Source organism: Delphinapterus leucas, chromosome 5, assembly GCF_059928025.1.
Source record: "Delphinapterus leucas isolate spDelLeu-1000000601 "Yukka" chromosome 5, BTC_Dleu_Yukka2, whole genome shotgun sequence".
NCBI classification, from domain to species: domain Eukaryota; kingdom Metazoa; phylum Chordata; class Mammalia; order Artiodactyla; family Monodontidae; genus Delphinapterus; species Delphinapterus leucas.
In genome coordinates this window covers 71,061,726-71,080,399 of record NC_143133.1, presented here as the reverse complement: position 1 = coordinate 71,080,399, position 18,674 = coordinate 71,061,726, and the positions used below count along the sequence as shown (strand labels likewise).

The window sequence follows — 18,674 nt, the reverse complement described above, 5'->3', positions numbered from 1 at the left end:
AATCACTTGGCCGTACATGAGAAACTAACACATTGTAAATCAACTGTACTTCAATTAAAAAGAAATGAGAAACAGTATCTAGCTAGATACTAAGAGTGTGCCTTGCACACAGCAGGCACAAAGCAGTGCAGATTCCTTTGAGTGGGAGGAGACCTGACAGAAGTAGTTCTGCTTTTCCCCACTGCAGGCCATTAAATGGTGGGTCTGCCTTTAGTCCTGCTGGTTTCTACTCACGTTACCCTTGCCTCTCCCTGGAAAGCTAGTCCTGACACTGAGCAGAAGCCGTTTGATGTTTAAAGACAGCTTTTGCTCTTGTCCTAAATTCTGAAGCCCATGAGAGGTCCAGTAGCATCAATATCATCGGACTCATGGTGCGGGTTCACCAGATTATCTAAGGCAGACTTTATACTGTGGGGACGTGCGCATTGCTTGGTGTTTTACTGCACACCCAGTTTCAAACAGAAGACTAAACCTTTATATGTTACCTCCTTTTCTTAGCGAAGGCCTCCCCCACCAATTCCACCTGAAGAAGAAGGTAATAGTGAAGAAATAGTTGTAGCCATGTATGATTTCCAAGCGACAGAAGCACATGATCTCAGATTAGAGAGAGGCCAGGAGTATATCATATTGGAAAAGAATGATGTTCATTGGTGGAAAGCAAGAGATAAATATGGGTAGGTATTCCCTCTCTGTGGATGATACACAGTGGGTGGCTGGGAGTGAAATACTGAGTGAGAAGAGGATAACCTGTAACTGTTATGTAATGAGGCTAGTTCAGCAGCCATAAATGAAAATATATGTTATTACTTTGCAGTAACACAGTGTATTCCTAGTAGTGACTCCATAAATATAAATGAATCAACCACTCCTTTCCAGAAATTAGAATCCATTACACCGGTCTCTTTCTCATCCATTATATGTCTAATTGGATTGTTTGCTCTTGGGGGAAATTACGTTTTAGGTCCCTTCCCCCCGCACCCCACCCCCAAGGTAAAGTAATCTTAGATTTGTCTAAGAGAGAGAGAATGTGTGTGTGTGTGTGTGTGTGTGTGTGTGTGTGTCTTTCTGTCTATATGTATGTGCATATGGGTCTATGTCTAAAATACATACATTCAAGAAATTTAAAAACAAACATTATTTATACAAAATAATTTAGGATTTAAAGAGAATAGTCCTTTCAATCTTATTATTGGTAAATAATGGGTAAATGTGGATAAACATAGGGGATGAGTCTTCGGCTTCATTAAGAAAGCTCTGTATCCTGTGCTTACCTCTGAAATATAATCCTGTTTATATTCTGAGTTCCTGTGGATAGGAAGAGGAGGACTTTTTTGTCCTGGTTAGAGCATGTCCTCCCTCCAAGTCTGCTTTCTCACCTCCTGTCCCACCCCCAGTTCTAGTTCTCTGTTCCTCAGGTCACTTCTGGAGAAGCAGTGGAAGCCTCTGGGTTGGGCAGGGTCCGTGTCTTCTGCTCACTTCTCAGCAGTGGTAGATCTCCTGAGTGCTGGTTTGCTGTGCATTATTACCTTTTTGGAAACCTTTTAATCTATGTTTACAAGAAGGTCATCACTGCTTTTTTTTGCCAAACACTGTAGAAGATGGATTTTTATTTTTTATTATAGACATTTTCAGATATCCAAAAAGTACATAATAGTATAATGGAGCCTCTTGTCACTTGACTTCAGAAATTACCAACATTTGGCCAGTCTTGATTTTAAAATCTTCCCAACTGTTTTTTCTCAAGTATTTAAAACTAAATTCAAATCATCATGTCATTTCACCCCTAAGTCTAACTGCTAAAGATGTTTTTAAACAACTGCTGTGTCATTATCATACTTAATAATAAGTTAAAAAACATCATCTGTAGGCTTTCCTGCAACATTTTCAGGACTAGAAGAAGCGTACAAATAAAAGCCCAGATATCATATGTTTAAATATTTAGAAGTTATAAGTCAAGCTAACAAACTAGTAAATAAGATATAACTTATCCTCCAGCTTGACACACATACCTTCAAAATGACAAGGAAGGCAAGGTTTGGATTGGAGTTCCATGCCAGAATGTGATAGTGCACAGAGAGCCAGCTCCCTGAGGTGTCTCCCTTCTCTCTTCCCTTCTGCCCTGGGCTCCCATCTCACGTGTACCATGTGAATCTCCCAGCCGTACATCCAAACTCTGTCCACATGGTTTGCAAAAGCCACCCCCCAACTTGGTCACTCCTTGGACCTGGGCTGGAGTGGGTGCACACAATCAGCATCATTTGCCTTTCAAAGGACGAAACCCATTGGGAAGGCCCATGTAGGGCCTGGTAGCGGGCAGAGAATTCTGGGGCCCTAGTTACGCGGATGATGGTCCAGAGGAGGGCTGAGGGATCATGGGCTTTAGCATCCTCTCGAAAGTGTGAGGTCAGAGCAGGGACCCTCTGGCCCAGGTCTAAGGATAGTACCAACTCTGTAATTCTGGTTTCCCTTGATTAGCTCTAATCTGTATTTTACAGTTTAATCAAGGTTAAAACAAGGTCCACACATTGCATTTTGGCTGACAGGTCTCACGTCTTTCTTTTATTCTGTAACAATCCCTAGCCTTTTTTTTTTTTCTTTCTCAGTTTTGATTTATTGATAAAACCAGGTTATTTTCTCTATGAAATGAGCCACAATCTAGATTAAGCTGTTTGCTTCCACGTGGTGTCATTTAATATGTATCTGTGTCCTGTATATCTGGTTGTTCCGCTTCTGGTGATGCCAGGATTACTCGTTGGTTCAGGTGTCAACATTATTCCTCTATCTCAAAGTTCTTTATCAGTGTTTCACCTGATGGTTTTGGCATCCATTGGTGATTATTGCTTAGATCCATTAGGGATAGCAAAATGGTGATTTTTCTAATTCTGTCATTCCATCTGCATGTATTAAATCTCTAAAGAAGAACTGCCTCATGAACCAGTTCATTTAGTTCATGCAGGAAAGGCCAGATACATTTTGGATTCTTATCTTTTACCAACTTTTCAGAAATAATGAGTTGATGACCAAGCTTCCTCTGTTGATAGCAATGGTAACCAGTAATGTTTTGTGTTATTATAGATGCTTATATATTTGGTTTCAGTCTATTGCAGTCATTATTCTTTTTACTTGAATTGTCCCATCGTGGGTCAGTGGTAGCTGTTTTTGATTGGGGACGCTTTTAGTCTTTCTCAGCTACCCTGCTTTCTGAATAAACTAAAATAGCTCAAGTTCATCTTGTATTTTTCCTGGCCAAACCTGCAGTTTGCCATTTCCCCAAGGAGTTCTGGCTCCTTGTAGTAAGAAGCAATATTTAGAGACAACAGTTGGGGTGCTTGGATTCTAATTGCCGCTGGACTGTTGTTGCTTCTAGGCCTTTCTCAGTGCAACAGAGCTACATATATGCACTGGTGTGTGTGTGTGTGTGTGTGTGTGTGTGTGTGTTATGTGTTCTTACTAATAGTTCAAATTCAAATTTAAGATTACAAAGTTTTTACTCAACTTAGAAATTTTATACATTTATCTCTTTTATGTTGAAATTCTTGGCTCTAACCAAGATTTTACTTGATATGATTGCTCCTTAAACTGTAATGTGCACAGGAGATAGGAGTCATCTGGGGTAAAATCAAAGATTCCATAGGCCTACATAGGCCTTCTCAGTTCAGATCTCTTGGGGTATGACCCAGGAATTTGCTTTTTTTTTTTGGTTGTGCACCATGCGGCTTGCAGGATCTCAGTTCCCTGATCAGGGATCGAACCTGCACCCAGTGCATTGGAAGCACAGAGCCTTAACCACTGGATCGCCAGGGAAGTCCCAGAATTTGCCTTTTTAACAAGTGACCTGATGATACTGATGTAGATGTCAGGCATGACCCTCTGTGAAACAGTGCATTACACAGACTGTTGAGGTATTGGAGTGATGGGTGTTTTTATCCAACACTTCAACTTTTCTGAAGTAGTGGTTTCGTTAAAACATCCCAAGAAATTGTGAATTCAAAAGAAGCATCATGGAATATTAGGAAGGGCTCTGAAACTAGTCACAAGTTCAGAATTCAACTTATGGCCCCGTTGCTGGCTAGCTTTGAGACCTTGAGAAAGTCTCTCAACCTTTCTAAGCCTTAGTTTCCCCACCAAAAAGTGGGTACAGTAATGCCTGCCTACCTCAGAATTTTTGTAAGGATCAAATGAGGAAGTCCTTTGTAAAGCATCAAATACTATAGCTATATTTACTTACTGGGGGTCAGCTAGTCTTTCTTATAAGCTTTAGGCAGTTTTATACTTTATTCCGGAAAGGCAGTAATTTTTCTTTTAGTACTCTCTCAGTAAAATAATTTCAGTTTATCTAAAGTATTTTTCTTATTTCTAGGAGTGAAGGATATATCCCAAGTAATTACGTGACAGGAAAGAAATCAAACAACTTAGATCAGTATGAGTAAGTAAAAGGTTATTTTGTGAATGTGGAGGACTAGAAAATGTTTTTATTTTCCTAATTATGTAAGACATTTTGGAGATTAATGGTTATCTTTCATTATCTTTAGAAGGATGTACTAACTTAACTCAGTTGTCTAGGATGGTAAATAGACGTTGTGAGAATTAGTTTCTATAATACACTTTACCTGAAGGTACTATGTGTGAATAGAATTACAGAAGTGAATATAATTGAATTGATTTTAAACGAATCATAGCTTTAGCTGACTTTGAAATACAGCTCATTGTTCATTCATTCAAGAAATCAAAATACAGTTTCCCCGAGTGGCCTTTAAAAAAACATTTGATTGTTTCTTTTTTCTAATTGTAATAACAATATGTGATTATTGTTTTAAAATTCTTTGAAAATATGAAAAATGTTAGTAAGAGAAATTATTCAGAAATCAACTAGAGTTGACCTCTGTCAACATTCATATATTTCCTTTCAATCTTTAGAATCATGCTGTATATACTGTTTTACATCCTGTTTAATTCACTTAATAGTATGAGTGTGAGTATTTCCTCATGCCATTAAATGTACTTCGAAAACATTTTAATAATTGCATTATATTTCATTCAGTCGTGAATTCTTCAAATGTTTACTGAGACCTGAGTGTGTATCAGGCACTGTGTGAGGCCTTAAGGGGTACAACCAGACATACGGCACATGGATGTGCAATAATTTATATAATCATTTCCTTATTTGTGTGGCATTATGTTGTTTAGGCATCTTTACTATGTAAAAGTACTGGGATACCTCTGCCTGCTTATTGTCTTAAACTAGATCTCTAAAAATCTACATACTGAGCTAAAGGCTAGTTATGAACGTCTTAAGGCTCCTAATCATGCTGTCAAATTACTTTTCAGAGAAACAATGGGCTGCTGTTTATATGCTCACTAGCAGTGCATGGCCAGGTTTTAGTGAGAGGCTCATATATACCAAATACATATGAGCCTTTTGTGGTCATTCTGAGGCAGTGTATCGATGCTTCATTCACTTCTTTAAAAACAACACTGTCACCACCACCACCACCACCACAAAGCTGTTTCCTCTGTCCACGTTACTTCCTGTAATGTCAGTGTACCTTAAAAGTCTAGAAAAGGATTAACAGATTCAAAAGTCCTAGCACTCAGTGGTGTGACCCCTCAAAGTTGTTTTAGAAGTAGGTAAGGGTATAAAAAGCATGTAACTAAAAAAAAAAAAAAGTTGTTTTAGAAGTAGGTAAGGGTATAAAAAGCATGTAACTAAAAAAAAAAAAAGTTGTTTTAGAAGTAGGTAAGGGTATAAAAAGCATGTAACTAAAATAGTGGTTTTGTTCTTGAATACATTTTAGGAAAATAGAGTAAATCCTTAGAATTAGGGAAGATACTAAAAGGTAAAAACTTGGACCTGATTTTAAAGGCATCTGACCGAGAAGTAACTGGTGATTTCAGGAGGAATGTGCTTGGAAACCAGATAACCCTTATCTAAATGGGAGAACTCCCCTTACGACTCATGGGATTACAAATAAGGGCTTTAGGAAGTTTATGATTCATTGCCATGCAATTTTTGGGTGCCTGACTCCACCTCGGCATGACCGAGTGAACTTGCCGTGGGAGTCCCCTCAGCCAGCTGCCCAGGGACTGGGGATTCCATGTGGCGTGGTGCCAGCCCTGACTGGATGAGAAAGGAAAAACCTGTTCTCGGTGCTGACAGTCACTCCTGCTGTCTTTCCACTCCACTGTTTGTGTTAGATTTTGCTAAAGCCCATCCTGTAACACGTCTTAAATGTCTCCAGGGTTAAAAAGCCTTTTGCCAGCTGCTGAATCAAGAGCCCTTCTGCTGTTTGTTTGCAGGCAGGAGGCGTCCGGGCAATAACTGTCCACTGGGCTGGGCCCAGGACCGGCAGCCTGCAGCTCCCAGGGCCGTCAGTACCCTAATTCCCACCCCCACACCCAGGTCCCGGCTGGGGGAGGACAGGACCATCGGAAGTGCTGCAGGAAAGAAACTGGGCTTGTTGTGGTCAGTAAGATGTTCTTGATGGAAGCATGCTAAAGGAGGAAGGTGACAGGAATGCAAGGACCCTTAGAACAGGAAAAGTCTAGGACAAGGCTTTGCGTGGGTGATCCAGGAGGCAAGGGCCAAAGTGAGAACCGGCAAAGATTATATAGCTCGTTGGTTGGTTGGTTGGTTGTTTTCAATTTTTTGTTAGTTTATACCTGTTGCCTCCATTTTCTAATTTACCCAACCCACCCTCTCCAAGAAGCTTGGCCAGGATCCATCCTTTCCAGAAGGTTGTCCCCAAAGCTGCTTTCCCCTCTATTCAGGCAGCACTATGAAGTCCTGTCCCTCTGGAGTGTTTGAAGTGACTAGCCAATCTGAAACCCTCATTCCCATGAGGGTTTTGATATCTAAGAATGGAATGACAAGTTACTTACAAATCCTGGGCATTCTTTCTAGAAGTATATAGTTCCTTCGTCAGGGGACGCTAACTAACCTCCAACAGGCATTTCTGTGCCGGGCTCGTGGGCGATGCACGCGGGCTGGCGTCTGGGCGGCAGCTCTCCGGCTCACCACGTGTGCATCGTTCTTCCCGACAGGATGCGTTCAGCAGAGCCACTCTTGTCTTTCCCTCCTTGCCTGGTGATGGGTATCATGGAAGAGGAAGAGAAGCCACAAAGAACCGTTAGGAAATACTCACCACGAGATGAGTCATCGTTTTTGGTTTTTTTTTTGCGATATGCGGGCCTCTCACTGTTGTGGCCTCTCCCGTTGCGGAGCACAGGCTCCGGACGCGCAGGCTCAGCGGCCATGGCTCACGGGCCCAGCCGCTCCGCGGCATGTGGGATCCTCCCGGACCGGGGCACGAACCCGTGTCCCCTGCATCGGCAGGCGGACTCTCAACCACTGCGCCACCAGGGAAGCCCGATGACTCATCTTTTGATTTGTTCATCACTCCTTCCTCCTTTCCTTCCTTCAACGTACCCTTCAGGGTCTGAGTTTATATCCTAGGGAGGAAAACATCCTTTCTGGGGAAACTGCAAATACCATACAAATGACGACTTAGAATAGGATTTGTGCTGTGGACTTTTTTTTCTTTCCTTATTTCTTTTATCCCTTCCCAGGAGCTTGAATATACCAAATGAGGAAAGGACCTTCTTCTTTCTCTGAGTATCTTATATCAAATTTCTCTTGAGAGCCACAGTCTAGCTTTACTGATTTCTTGCATCTGAACGTGAGCCTGAGCCTCCATCACTTACTCTCACTGTGAAGATGTGGGCTTGGATCTCCTGTGATTAATAAAGAGAATTTTTTTTTTCAATCTTTCAGGTCCTGCTGGTTTATAATGCATAATGAGAGCTGCAGCTACCTTTTCTAATTAACTTTTATGGTTGTTTTTGGTATCCTGACAAATATTTCTCCTATCAGCGGGAAAGCTTTAGGGATAGAATCCATTCTGTTCTCCTCAATTATTTTATCCCTCAGTTGCATTCAGAAATTGATCAGAATTTAAATTTGTAATTTTGTTGAACTTGGTCTCAGTTCATAAAGTGGGGTCCACAACAATGAGATCTTAATACCCACAATTCTGAGGCCTGGTTAATCACTTCAGGCTCCAAATAAAATAACAGTTTTTGGCTTGTGTTGAGATTATAATTTGTGTTTGTCCCCTCCAACTGCATGAAAGAATCCAGACCAAAAATGATCTTGTATTTTTTTCTTTGTATTTTTCCCTTTCTCAGTCAGGGAAGGCCTTTGTATTCGCTTGTCTCGGGGTGTTTGCTGGGCCAAAAGCAGGTGCTGTTTCTTTTATAAAAGGCTGAGGCAGTGGTGGAAACTTCACGGGTTTAGAGGGGCCAAGCTGGCTTCATAACATTGGAATCCTTGGGAAATAGGACTGGATGGAGGATTCTCTGCCCACTAAGGTCCATCTAGAACAAACAACACAACACAAAACAAAAATCCAAGTTTAAAGCTGACAGTCTGAGTTCATCTCCTTTGGCCAACTTGCTCATAATCCCCTGGAGAGCATGGGCTAGGGGAAGCAGGGAGAGGGAAGTACCTCTGAGGATGAGGTGGGAGATGGCAGTATCCATCTTTCCTTAGGAAAGATTGCTCAAAGGTTAAGCAGGGGCACCGATATGCAGGGGCTTGGCACAGAGTGGTGGGAGGGCAGGTGCCACTGCTTGGCCCTGGTGGGATTCCTACAGTAGACCTTCGGAGGGCTGCCAGGGGTCGGGGCTGTGCTGGAACCAGTAAGTCTGGAAGACCCAGGAGGCCTGCTCTTCTGTTTTGCTCTGTTTCTTTCAATACTTGGGACCTTCGTGAAATTTGCGGGGGAGGCTTCATGATGATTGGAGATGAAATCTACTGCCTGTTGGGGGCTTGGGATTAGATTTAATTGGAATCCAAGACAATAACGTGGTGACATTTCCTGCGTATTTGAGTCAGTGGGGTAAAATTCATTCTTGCTATTATTATAATAGTTAAAAATTGGAAATGATTTTTATGTTAAATAATGAAGAATCACTTAAATAAATGATGGTGCATCCAGACCGTGATGCACAGGACTACATTGCTTTGCAAAGGTGTGTATCGTATACCGTTATATGAAAGATTCAGGTTCTGATATAGCAAGTGTAGCTTGACCTCACTTTAATACAGAAAATAAGAATGTTGGCATACATATGTGTCTTCATAAAAATATAGGTAGAAAAAGTCTGCATGTATGTGTATCCAAATGTTACTAGTGGTTGTCTATATTATTGAGATTATGAATGAGTCCTTGTTCTTATTTATTATTTGTTATTGATGAGTAATATTATCAATACCTTACTAATCCTAAAAAGAAAAAAGGACAATTTTAAAAACCTGAGGCCTTAAACATACCTTTTTCTCTTCAGATGGTATTGCAGAAATATGAATAGAAGCAAAGCAGAGCAACTCCTTAGAAGTGAAGTAAGTGTTTGTACTTGTCTTGTGGGTTTGGTTTCAGCACAAAATCAATTGTAACGAATCCCTGATTAGTAATTCCACCTACCTCTGTTTCTAAAGCCCAAAAAATACTATGGCGTAAGTACAAGTTTTGGTTTTTTGAAATCATTTAAAAGTGAAGACTGCTCTATTAGTTTCCTGGGGCTGCTGTAACAAAGTACCACAGACTGAGTGGCTTAAACGGCACAAGTTTGTTGTTTCATGGACCTAGAGGTTAGAAGCCTGCAGTCCAGATGTCAGTGGGCGTGGCTCCTTCTGGGGGCTGTGAGGGAGGGATCTGTCCCAGGCCCCTCTCCTTTTCTCCCCATGGTTCTTCCCTCTATGCATGCCTGGCTCTGTGTCCAAATTTCCCTTTTATAAGGACTCCAGTCATATAGGATTAGCCCCCCACCCCACCCCATGACCTCATTTTCACTTGATTCCCTCTGTAAATCTCCACAGAAGGTCACATTCTGAAGTTACCAGGGGTTAGAACTCCAAAGTATGTTTTTTGAGGGGGAAAGAATTAAACTGATAACAATAGGTAATAGCTATACATGGGCAACATTTCTTTACTGTTTCTTACTGATTTATCATTTGCTACCTTGATATTAGTACTTAACATGTGTTTTTCCTTTTTGCTTGAAGTTCTTTGTTTTAAAATAGTTTACATCAGTGTTACGTGCTATCTTTTATAAATTAAGTTTTAACACAATATTTAGTTGCCTTAAGAAATGTGCTAAAATTCTTACACTTTACAAAGAAATAAAGTGGAAGGATGAAATCTACTGTAGAGGAAACTAAGTGGACTTAATGAGGAGACAACCTGAGTCTAGCTGTGACTTTTCTAGTGTTTTTTGCATCTGTAAGACAGAGAGGTTGGATTAGAAGATGACCTCTGCAGTTCTCTGCATTTATGATCTAGTTATTCTATTTAGTAATTGCTCCCAGTCTTTTTTTTTTTACGTCTTTATTGGAGCATAATTGCTTTACAATGGTGTGTTAGTTTCCACTTTACAACAAAGTGAATCAGTTATACATATACATATGTTCCCATATCTCTTCCCTCTTGCATCTCCCTCCCTCCCACCCTCCCCAGCCCACCCCTCCAGGCGGTCACAAAGCACTGAGCTGATCTCCCTGTGCTATGCGGCTGCTTTCCACTAGCTATTTACCTTACGCTTGGTAGTGTATATATGTCCATGCCACTCTCTCGCTTTGTCACAGCTTACCCTTCCCCCTCCCCACATCCTCAAGTCCATTCTCCAGCAGGTCTGCGTCCTTATTCCTTTCTTTCTTTTTTTTTTTTTGCGGTACGCGGGCCTCTCACTGTTGTGGCCTCTCCCGTTGTGGAGCACAGGCTCCGGACGCGCAGGCTCAGCGGCCATGGCTCATGGGCCCAGCCGCTCCGCGGTATGTGGGACCTTCCCGGACCGGGGCACAAACTCGTGTCCCCTGCATTGGCAGGTGGACTCTCAAACACTGCGCCACCAGGGAAGCCCCTTATTCCTGTCTCACCCCTAGGTTCTTCATGACATTTTTTTTCTTAAAAATGTCAGCATATGGTATTTGTCTTTCTCTTTCTGACTTACTTCACTCTGTATGACAGACTCTAGGTCCATCGACCTCACTACAAATAGCTCAACCTTGTTTCTTTTTATGGCTGAGTAATATTCCATTGTATATATGTGCCACATCTTCTTTATCCATTCGTCTGATGATGGACACTTAGGTTGTTTCCATCTCCTGGCTATTGTAAATAGAGCTGCAATGAACATTTTGGTACATGACTCTTTTTGAATTATGATTTTCACAGGGTCTATGCCCAGTAGTGGGATTGCTGGGTCGTATGGTAGTTCTATTTGTAGTTTTTTAAGGAACCTCCATACTGTTCTCCATAGTGGCTGTACCAATTCACATTCCCACCAGCAGTGCAAGAGGGTTCCCTTTTCTACAAACCCTCTCCAGCATTCATTGTTTCTAGATTTTTTGATGATGGCCATTCTGACTGGTGTGAGATGATATCTCATTGTAGTTTTGATTTGCATTTCTCTAATGATTAATGATGTTGAGCATTCTTTCATGTGTTTGTTGGCAGTCTGTATATCTTCTTTGGAGAAATGTCTATTTAGGTCTTCTGCCCATTTTTGGATTGGGTTGTTTGTTTTTTTGTTACTGAGCTGCATGAGCTGCTTATAAATTTTGGAGATTAATCCTTTGTCAGTTGCTTCATTTGCAAATATTTTCTCCCTTTCTGAGGGTCCCATATCTCTTCCCTCTTGCGTCTCCCCCCCTCCCACCCTCCCTATCCCACCCCTCTAGGTGGTCACAAAGCACCGAGCTGATCTCCCTGTGCTATGCGGCTGCTTCCCACCAGCTATCTGTTCTACGTTTGGTAGTGTATATATGTCCATGCCACGCTCTCACTTTGTCACAGCTTACCCTTCCCCCTCCCCATATCCTCAAGTCCATTCTCTAGTAGGTCTGTGGCTTTATTCCCGTCTTACCCCTACGTTCTTCATGACATTTTTTTTTTCTTAGATTCCATATATATGTGTTAGCATACGGTATTTGTCTTTCTCTTTCTGACTTACTTCACTCTGTATTGCAGACTCTAGGTCCATCCACCTCACTACAAATAACTCAATTTCGTTTCTTTTTATGGCTGAGTAATATTCCATTGTATATATGTGCCACATCTTCTTTATCCATTCATCTGATGATGGACACTTAGGTTGCTTCCGTGTCCTGGCTATTGTAAATAGAGCTGCAGTGAACATTTTGGTACATGACTCTTTTTGAATTATGGTTTTCTCAGGGTTATATGCCCAGTTTTCTCAGGGTATAACTTCTTTCTGTAGTTTATGTTACGAGAGCAATAGCAGGTGACTTTGCTTGCTTCAGATGACACGTCACCTCTCCCTGCCCCTCTCCCTCTACATGATTCTCAACACGCCTCCCTGGTGACCTCACAATGAGAGGCAGCTCTAGGGAAGTGGGTAGCTAGAAGGCCTGGGGTCCAAATCCTGGCTCTGCTACTTACTAGCTGTTTGAGTTGGGGCAAATGTCCAACTTTTCTGTGCCCCATTTCCTTACCTGTAAAGTAAACAGGCAAGGAGATAACAATAGTACCTACCTCATAGGACTGTTTTGAGGACTGAGTAGATCCACATATTAGAACATATTAAAACAGAGTAAGTGTTCAGTAAACATGTTTTATTGATCGATTAACTGTTATAATCATTGTCCCTAATTGTTCTTATCAGATTTATTTGTGGGCCTTTATTTCATTCCATTGTCTTTCCTAGGAATAAGAAGAAAATTTATTTTATTCTGTTAAACACACTTTCATTTTAAAGCAATTTCAGTGCTAGAGATTGACTGTGGCATTATTGGTGGAGAGGTATTTGAGGTTCCTAGCTTCTCTTTCTTGCTCTTAGGCTAAGAACCTCATGAGGATTTAGCTTTTGGTCATTCAGCGTGTTGCTGCCTTTTGGGTTTCTCTGCTTAAGTTGCTTGTGCTTCTGTCTCTCCTTTCATAAAGAGTGATGTTTAACATCGATTTCCAGGGGAATTGAGGATTTAAAAAAAAATCTTCCTATAAAGAGCACTGAGGTATTTACAGGAAAAATGCTGTGTGGATAGAAGGTGATATTGAGTCGGGATTCAAGCCTTATAGTAAATATGAAAAATGTATGAAATGAAATCCAGGCATTAAGAAATACATTTTTCAGTAACTGTTTCCCCACATGTCCAGGACATAAGGGAATTGCAAAATTTTGTCTGTTAGCTCTGGAAGGGCCCTGAGAGATTGTCTTGTTGAGATGTCTCGAACTAGTGTGTGTGCGGAGTTGTGATTGTGGGGAATTATGAGTGTGCTTTCTTTAATCTCACGGTTCAGTAATGTGAAGTGGAAGGTCACATGGATGGGAGACGGTCACGTGGATGACTTACCTGTTGGTAAGTTGCGCTTCTCCAAAGCAGATTTTCTCGTCAGAGGATAATGATCAAAAAATTATAAGATTGGGCTCTTGGACCTTCTCTGTGGCATTGGTATTATTGGATTGAAAAAAATTTTCTTCTTGGATTTTAGGATAAAGAAGGTGGTTTTATGGTAAGAGATTCCAGTCAACCAGGCATGTACACAGTCTCCCTTTATACAAAGTTTGGAGGGTAAGTAATCTCTCTCTCTCTCTCTCTCTGCTTAAAATCAGAGTTTTTATATGAAGTTCTTATATAGTGTATATGGATTCCTAATTTTCAGAAAATAAGCTACAATTCAGCATTAAAAAAATCTGAACTTGATTTCTAAAGTCTATACCATTTTTATATTCATATCTAGTAATTTTCCTCATTTTCCATATATATATTTGTTCTGAATGACTACAGAAACTTTAGCAACATTCCACAGATAATTACTTTGCACTGTGCTAGGTACTAAGGATACCACACTGAGCCAGGTAGACACAGACCCAGCCCTCCAGTAGCTTAGCGAGGGCTTCTTTCAGACAGGCAAACAGGCAGTGATGGTATATGTGAGCGACTGCTATGCAGGGAGGGCAACGTGTGTGTGTGTGTGTGTGTGTGTGTGTGTGTGTGTGTTTGTGTGTCAGGGTGGGGGTGGGTGGTACTTAGCCCAGACACATCTGAGTTAGACATTAACGTTGTCTACTGACATCCAATGTGAGACCTGACGGGTGAGGCAGGCAAAAGTTGGAGAGAGGGAAATGTGTTTCTGACACAGGAAATTGCCTGGACCTGGAAGTGAGCGAGCACTTGGTGAGCTGACAACAGTGTATTGTAGCTGGATTGTAGAATGGAAGGGGCAGGGGGAAGGGAGGAGAGAGAAGCCAGAGAGGTAGAAGTGGAAGACACATCATGTCCATGTCAAGGAGTTTGAACTTTATCTTCACAGCGGCAAGAGTTCTCTGGAAAGGATTTTCAGCAAGAGATGATTCAGGAAGATCTAAGATACCTAAAATAGAATGTGTACATGATTTGTACGTCTAGTTTATTAACTTTTAGAGGTCTTCTGGACATTTGCAACACCAACAGCAGGGACAAAAAGCAGTATCCAGCTAATAGCTATTTTAAGACTTTTAATTGTTGGTAAATGGAGTTTTGGTAAATGTTCTCTTTCACGATCTCATGCAAGGGACCAAGTGTCAGTTATCAGTGACCACTTTATAACTTCCATCTGTTAATTTGAAAGGCGAAGCTAAGAAGAACATGGGGGAAAATAAAATTTGTGTAGAGAATAGAGGGGGCCATATGTAGGGACCCTGGTAGAAAACACCTTAAGGGTGAAGTTACATTATTCCAACTTAGTTCTAACACATTCTGATTTTTGTTACAGAGAAGGTTCATCAGGTTTCAGGCATTATCATATAAAGGAGACAGTGACATCTCCAAAGAAGTATTATCTGGCAGAAAAACATGCTTTTGGTTCAATTCCTGAGATTATTGAATATCATAAGCACAATGCAGCCGGTAAGTGACCTGTTAAAACCTATTTCAAATATAAAGTAGTGATTAAAATGGTTAGACATGGTGATGAATTCTAATTCATAAAGGTTAATTCATAAACCTTGAGCAGGTTTATGTTGTAGTTAATGGTAGAAAGTGATTGATTTAAAATTACTGCATATTAAGGAAGTGATATATACAAAGAGAAATCAGAAATAATAACTCTAAAGAAGCCCCGTCTTGACCTTAAAACACAAGTTATCCTTATCGTGTGTGGCAAACGTTCACATCTGCCACATACAATACGAGGTCTACATCCTAGGTACTGACAAAGGTTCTTTGCTTGACCCAACTTTAGTCAGGCTCCTGGACCATCTCCTGGGCCCATCTGTACACTTTCTTATAAAATCCAGTTTTGGCAATAACCCTGCTAAGTCACTTTAACCAGAACCCCTTACCCTTGAGATTTGATGTCTAATCACCCTCAATAACTGGTCGGGTTCCTCGCCTTCCACCATCCCCCCGGGTAATGTCTGGGTACCCTGGCTTATTTCAGCAAGAATCTTGTTTGATTAGTTTGGCCAGAAGCACTCTAAGCCCTCCCTGCATTGATGTTTCTTTTAGTAATTTTCCATCCACTGATTCCCCACCCTTCTTCTTGGCTGTGAGTTCTCATTTGTCCAGGTTGTGTTCAGAGTCGGGCCCATCTCTCTCCCCCACTTTAAAATCCCATTGCAGTGGTCCTTATACCTATCACAGTGGTCCTGAATAAAGCCTGCTGGACCATCTTTAAAAGCGTCATTGAATATTTTTTTTTCTTTAACAGTACCAAACTAAAATCCAATGTATGTCTGTGTCGCAGCTGTCACAGAAGCTGCCAGATGAGCAGCTTAGGTTTAGGCCTGTTTTAGAGGCTTCCAAAGACTAGCATAAGAATGTTCCAGACACGTCTTCCATCTTCCCAAATCTTTGCTACACTTAACCACCAGAGTGGGAATAAACCAAACATCAAAAACAAAACCAGAAACCACATTTGTGCCCTTGGAAGCTCCAGAGGATGAGATAGAAAGATTTCTAGCCTTTGACTTCAAAGATGTAACTGAGCAGGGGTTAGCCAAGTGTCCAGCCCAATCTATGGAAAATTAACTTTTGAAATTTTATCGAAGGCCTTTGCCAAGTTTGTTGCTATTTGTGACTCTCTTCACGTCTCTCAGATAATGATAGGAATGGTTATTGAGATATAATTTACACACCATAAAGTTCACCCACATGATGTGTACAACTCAGTGGTCTGTAAATTAGTATATTTACAGAGTTGTGCCAACTGTCACCATAATCTGAGGTCATTTTCAGCATCCCCCGTGCATTACCAGTCACCCCTTAACCCCTTCCACCAGTCCTGTCCTAGGCACCCACTAATCTACTTTCTATCTGTATAGATTTGCCTATTCTGGACATTTCATGTAAATGGAATCATACCATATGCAGTCTGTTCTGACTAGCTTCTTTGAGCATAATATTTTTGACATTCCTCCATGTCGTAGCCTATATAAGTACTCCACTCCTTTTTAACGATGAATAATAATCCATCATATGGATTTTGTTTATCCATTTTGTATCATTCATCAGTTGATGGACATTTGGGCTGTTTCCACCTTTTGGCCATTATGAGTAATGCTGCTGGAAACATTTGTGTACAAGTTTTTGCATGAAACATGTTTCATTTCTTTTGGGTACTAACCTAGGAATGGATTTGCTGGATCATGTAATAACTCTGTGTTTAACATTTGAGGAACTGATTTCATATCAATTTATCCCCTGAAGAACTTTTTCTTATCTTTTATTCTAGTCTTTTTCAGCATTCACGTTCCCCTATTCCTTTCTTCTTGTTCTTGTGTGAATTGTTACGCTTCACCGTTATCTCAATTCACTCATTCCAGAAACATGTATTAAGTGCCTACTGCATGCCAGGAACTGTGCCGGACGGTAGGGATACTATGGTGAACTAGATGGCTATTGATCTTGTCTCTCCCAGATCTTACCATCTGGTAGGGGAGACAGAGAAGTACATAACAATATTAAATTACTATGAGATACACTGTATTAGAAGAAATACATAGTGCTACAGGTGTTTACAGGAGAAATACCTGGGATTTCTTATTTAGTATTGTAAGCAACTTAAGTTAAAGGATTTAAGGTACCTCACCTATTTCCAGTAGTCGTGTTATTCCCAGTCGTTAATATCGTAGAGTCCAGTTTTTATGCTAAGATCACAAACGCTGAGTTATGTCAGGTGCATCACTTTAATTTTAGCAGACTACTGTAATTCCATTTCATAATTCAAATCTCATACTGGAAAAGAACATGAAATAATAATTGATAATAATTGTTGGAAACCTTTTAACATCCTTTAAAGTGTTTGCAAGACACCATGCTAGCATAGTGCCTGACACACACTGCATTTAAAAAAAAAATGTTGAATGAATAAAAACGTATATTTTAAAAATATGAAATTGTCGGCTCAGAGAGTAGTGAAACCAAGCAGGACCCTGTGGGGGCCTTCCTGGGTACAGAAGCTCCTCTGTGTTTCCCGTTTTTTGTTTGAAAAAGAGAAAAAGGGCTTTAGTCTCCTAGGCCTTCCGCAAGCTCCAACGAGCAGGCTCAAGCAGTTAATGGTTAGTCACAGGACTCCTAGTTCCTCCTGAAGGGATGTAGATAACAATCTGATGCGTATCTTTGAGTCGCTCTGCAGAAACTAAGACCCCCATCCAGGTGGAGGAGGGTGACTACATGCTGACCACAAGCAGGTAGACCCCAGGCTGGTTGGAACCAGAAGGTTGATGATTGAGATTCCTGAAACATCACCCTGTTACCTACCGTCAGCCAATCAGAAGAAGGTCCAGGAGCTGATCACTTGTCTTACTACCCTCTCCCCTAACAATGTCTTTAAAAACCCTTGTCGAAGGCCACTGGGGAGTTGGGGTCTTTTGAGTACAAGCCCCCCGTTCTCCTTGCTTGGCCCTGCAGTAAACCTTTTTCTGCTCCAGACTCCGACATTTTGGTTTGTTTGGCCTCACTGTGCCTCAGGCACACAGGCTTGGTTTTGACAACAGTAGGATCATCGTCCTTCCTGCCTTCCTTTAGTTTTTGCTAGCATATAGCAGAGGGCTATATATACACAAAGAAGATGAGCACTAAGTGAATAAATGAATGAATTTTGTAAGTGAGTTTCTAGTTTAGTGCTTTACCATGCAGAATGATTGAGTGCATTCAACTGTAATACTCTTTTTGATTTCTAGGACTTGTCACAAGGCTGCGGTACCCAGTTAGCACAAAGGGGAAGAATGCACCAACCACTGCAGGATTCAGCTACGGTAACTCCTTTTTTAGTTGCGTGGCAAATTTTTCTTGAACCCATTATCCCAAGACCAGTTTAGATGTGTAGAATTCCACGTAGCGGAACTGTTTCTGTATAAGTTTACCGTGTGAGATGTTAGATGACTACACTTATAGCTGTAGTGACCCTAGGTTTTCTGTTTTCATCACTATTCATTATTATTTGGCAGAAAGCTGCCCGTCAGTGAAAAATAAGCATTACCATGTTACTTCCAAAATAAATCAAAGCCTTTCCTGCTTCTCACTGGGCTTGGTTGGCTACTCACAGGAAAGTAAAGATGGAGGTAATAGAGAAGACATGCAACTTGATTGTCTTTGTGCTACTGGGGAAAGCCTTTTAAACAGGTTAAACTCTTCCCAACTTGATGGAATCGAAACAGAAAAAAAAAAACTTCAG

General features: G+C 41.0%; 1 protein-coding gene across 5 annotated transcripts in view; it reads left to right on the top strand.

The window, feature by feature from the left end:
- The window catches only part of TEC (tec protein tyrosine kinase), a 149,427-nt gene that overhangs the window by 114,827 nt on the left and 15,926 nt on the right, over window positions 1–18,674 (top strand). For 3 of the 5 annotated variants that reach the window (XM_089911891.1, XM_089911892.1, XM_089911893.1), the window contains 6 exons: window positions 499–674; window positions 4,361–4,426; window positions 9,346–9,400; window positions 13,509–13,588; window positions 14,772–14,905; window positions 18,181–18,270. In XM_089911891.1, coding sequence (XP_089768017.1) covers window positions 499–674; window positions 4,361–4,426; window positions 9,346–9,400; window positions 13,509–13,588; window positions 14,772–14,905; window positions 18,181–18,270 — 601 coding nt within the window. The remainder of the gene's footprint in view (window positions 1–498; window positions 675–4,360; window positions 4,427–9,345; window positions 9,401–13,508; window positions 13,589–14,771; window positions 14,906–18,180; window positions 18,271–18,674) is intronic. The other 2 variants (XM_089911894.1, XM_022564724.2) reach the window with 1 other exon arrangement.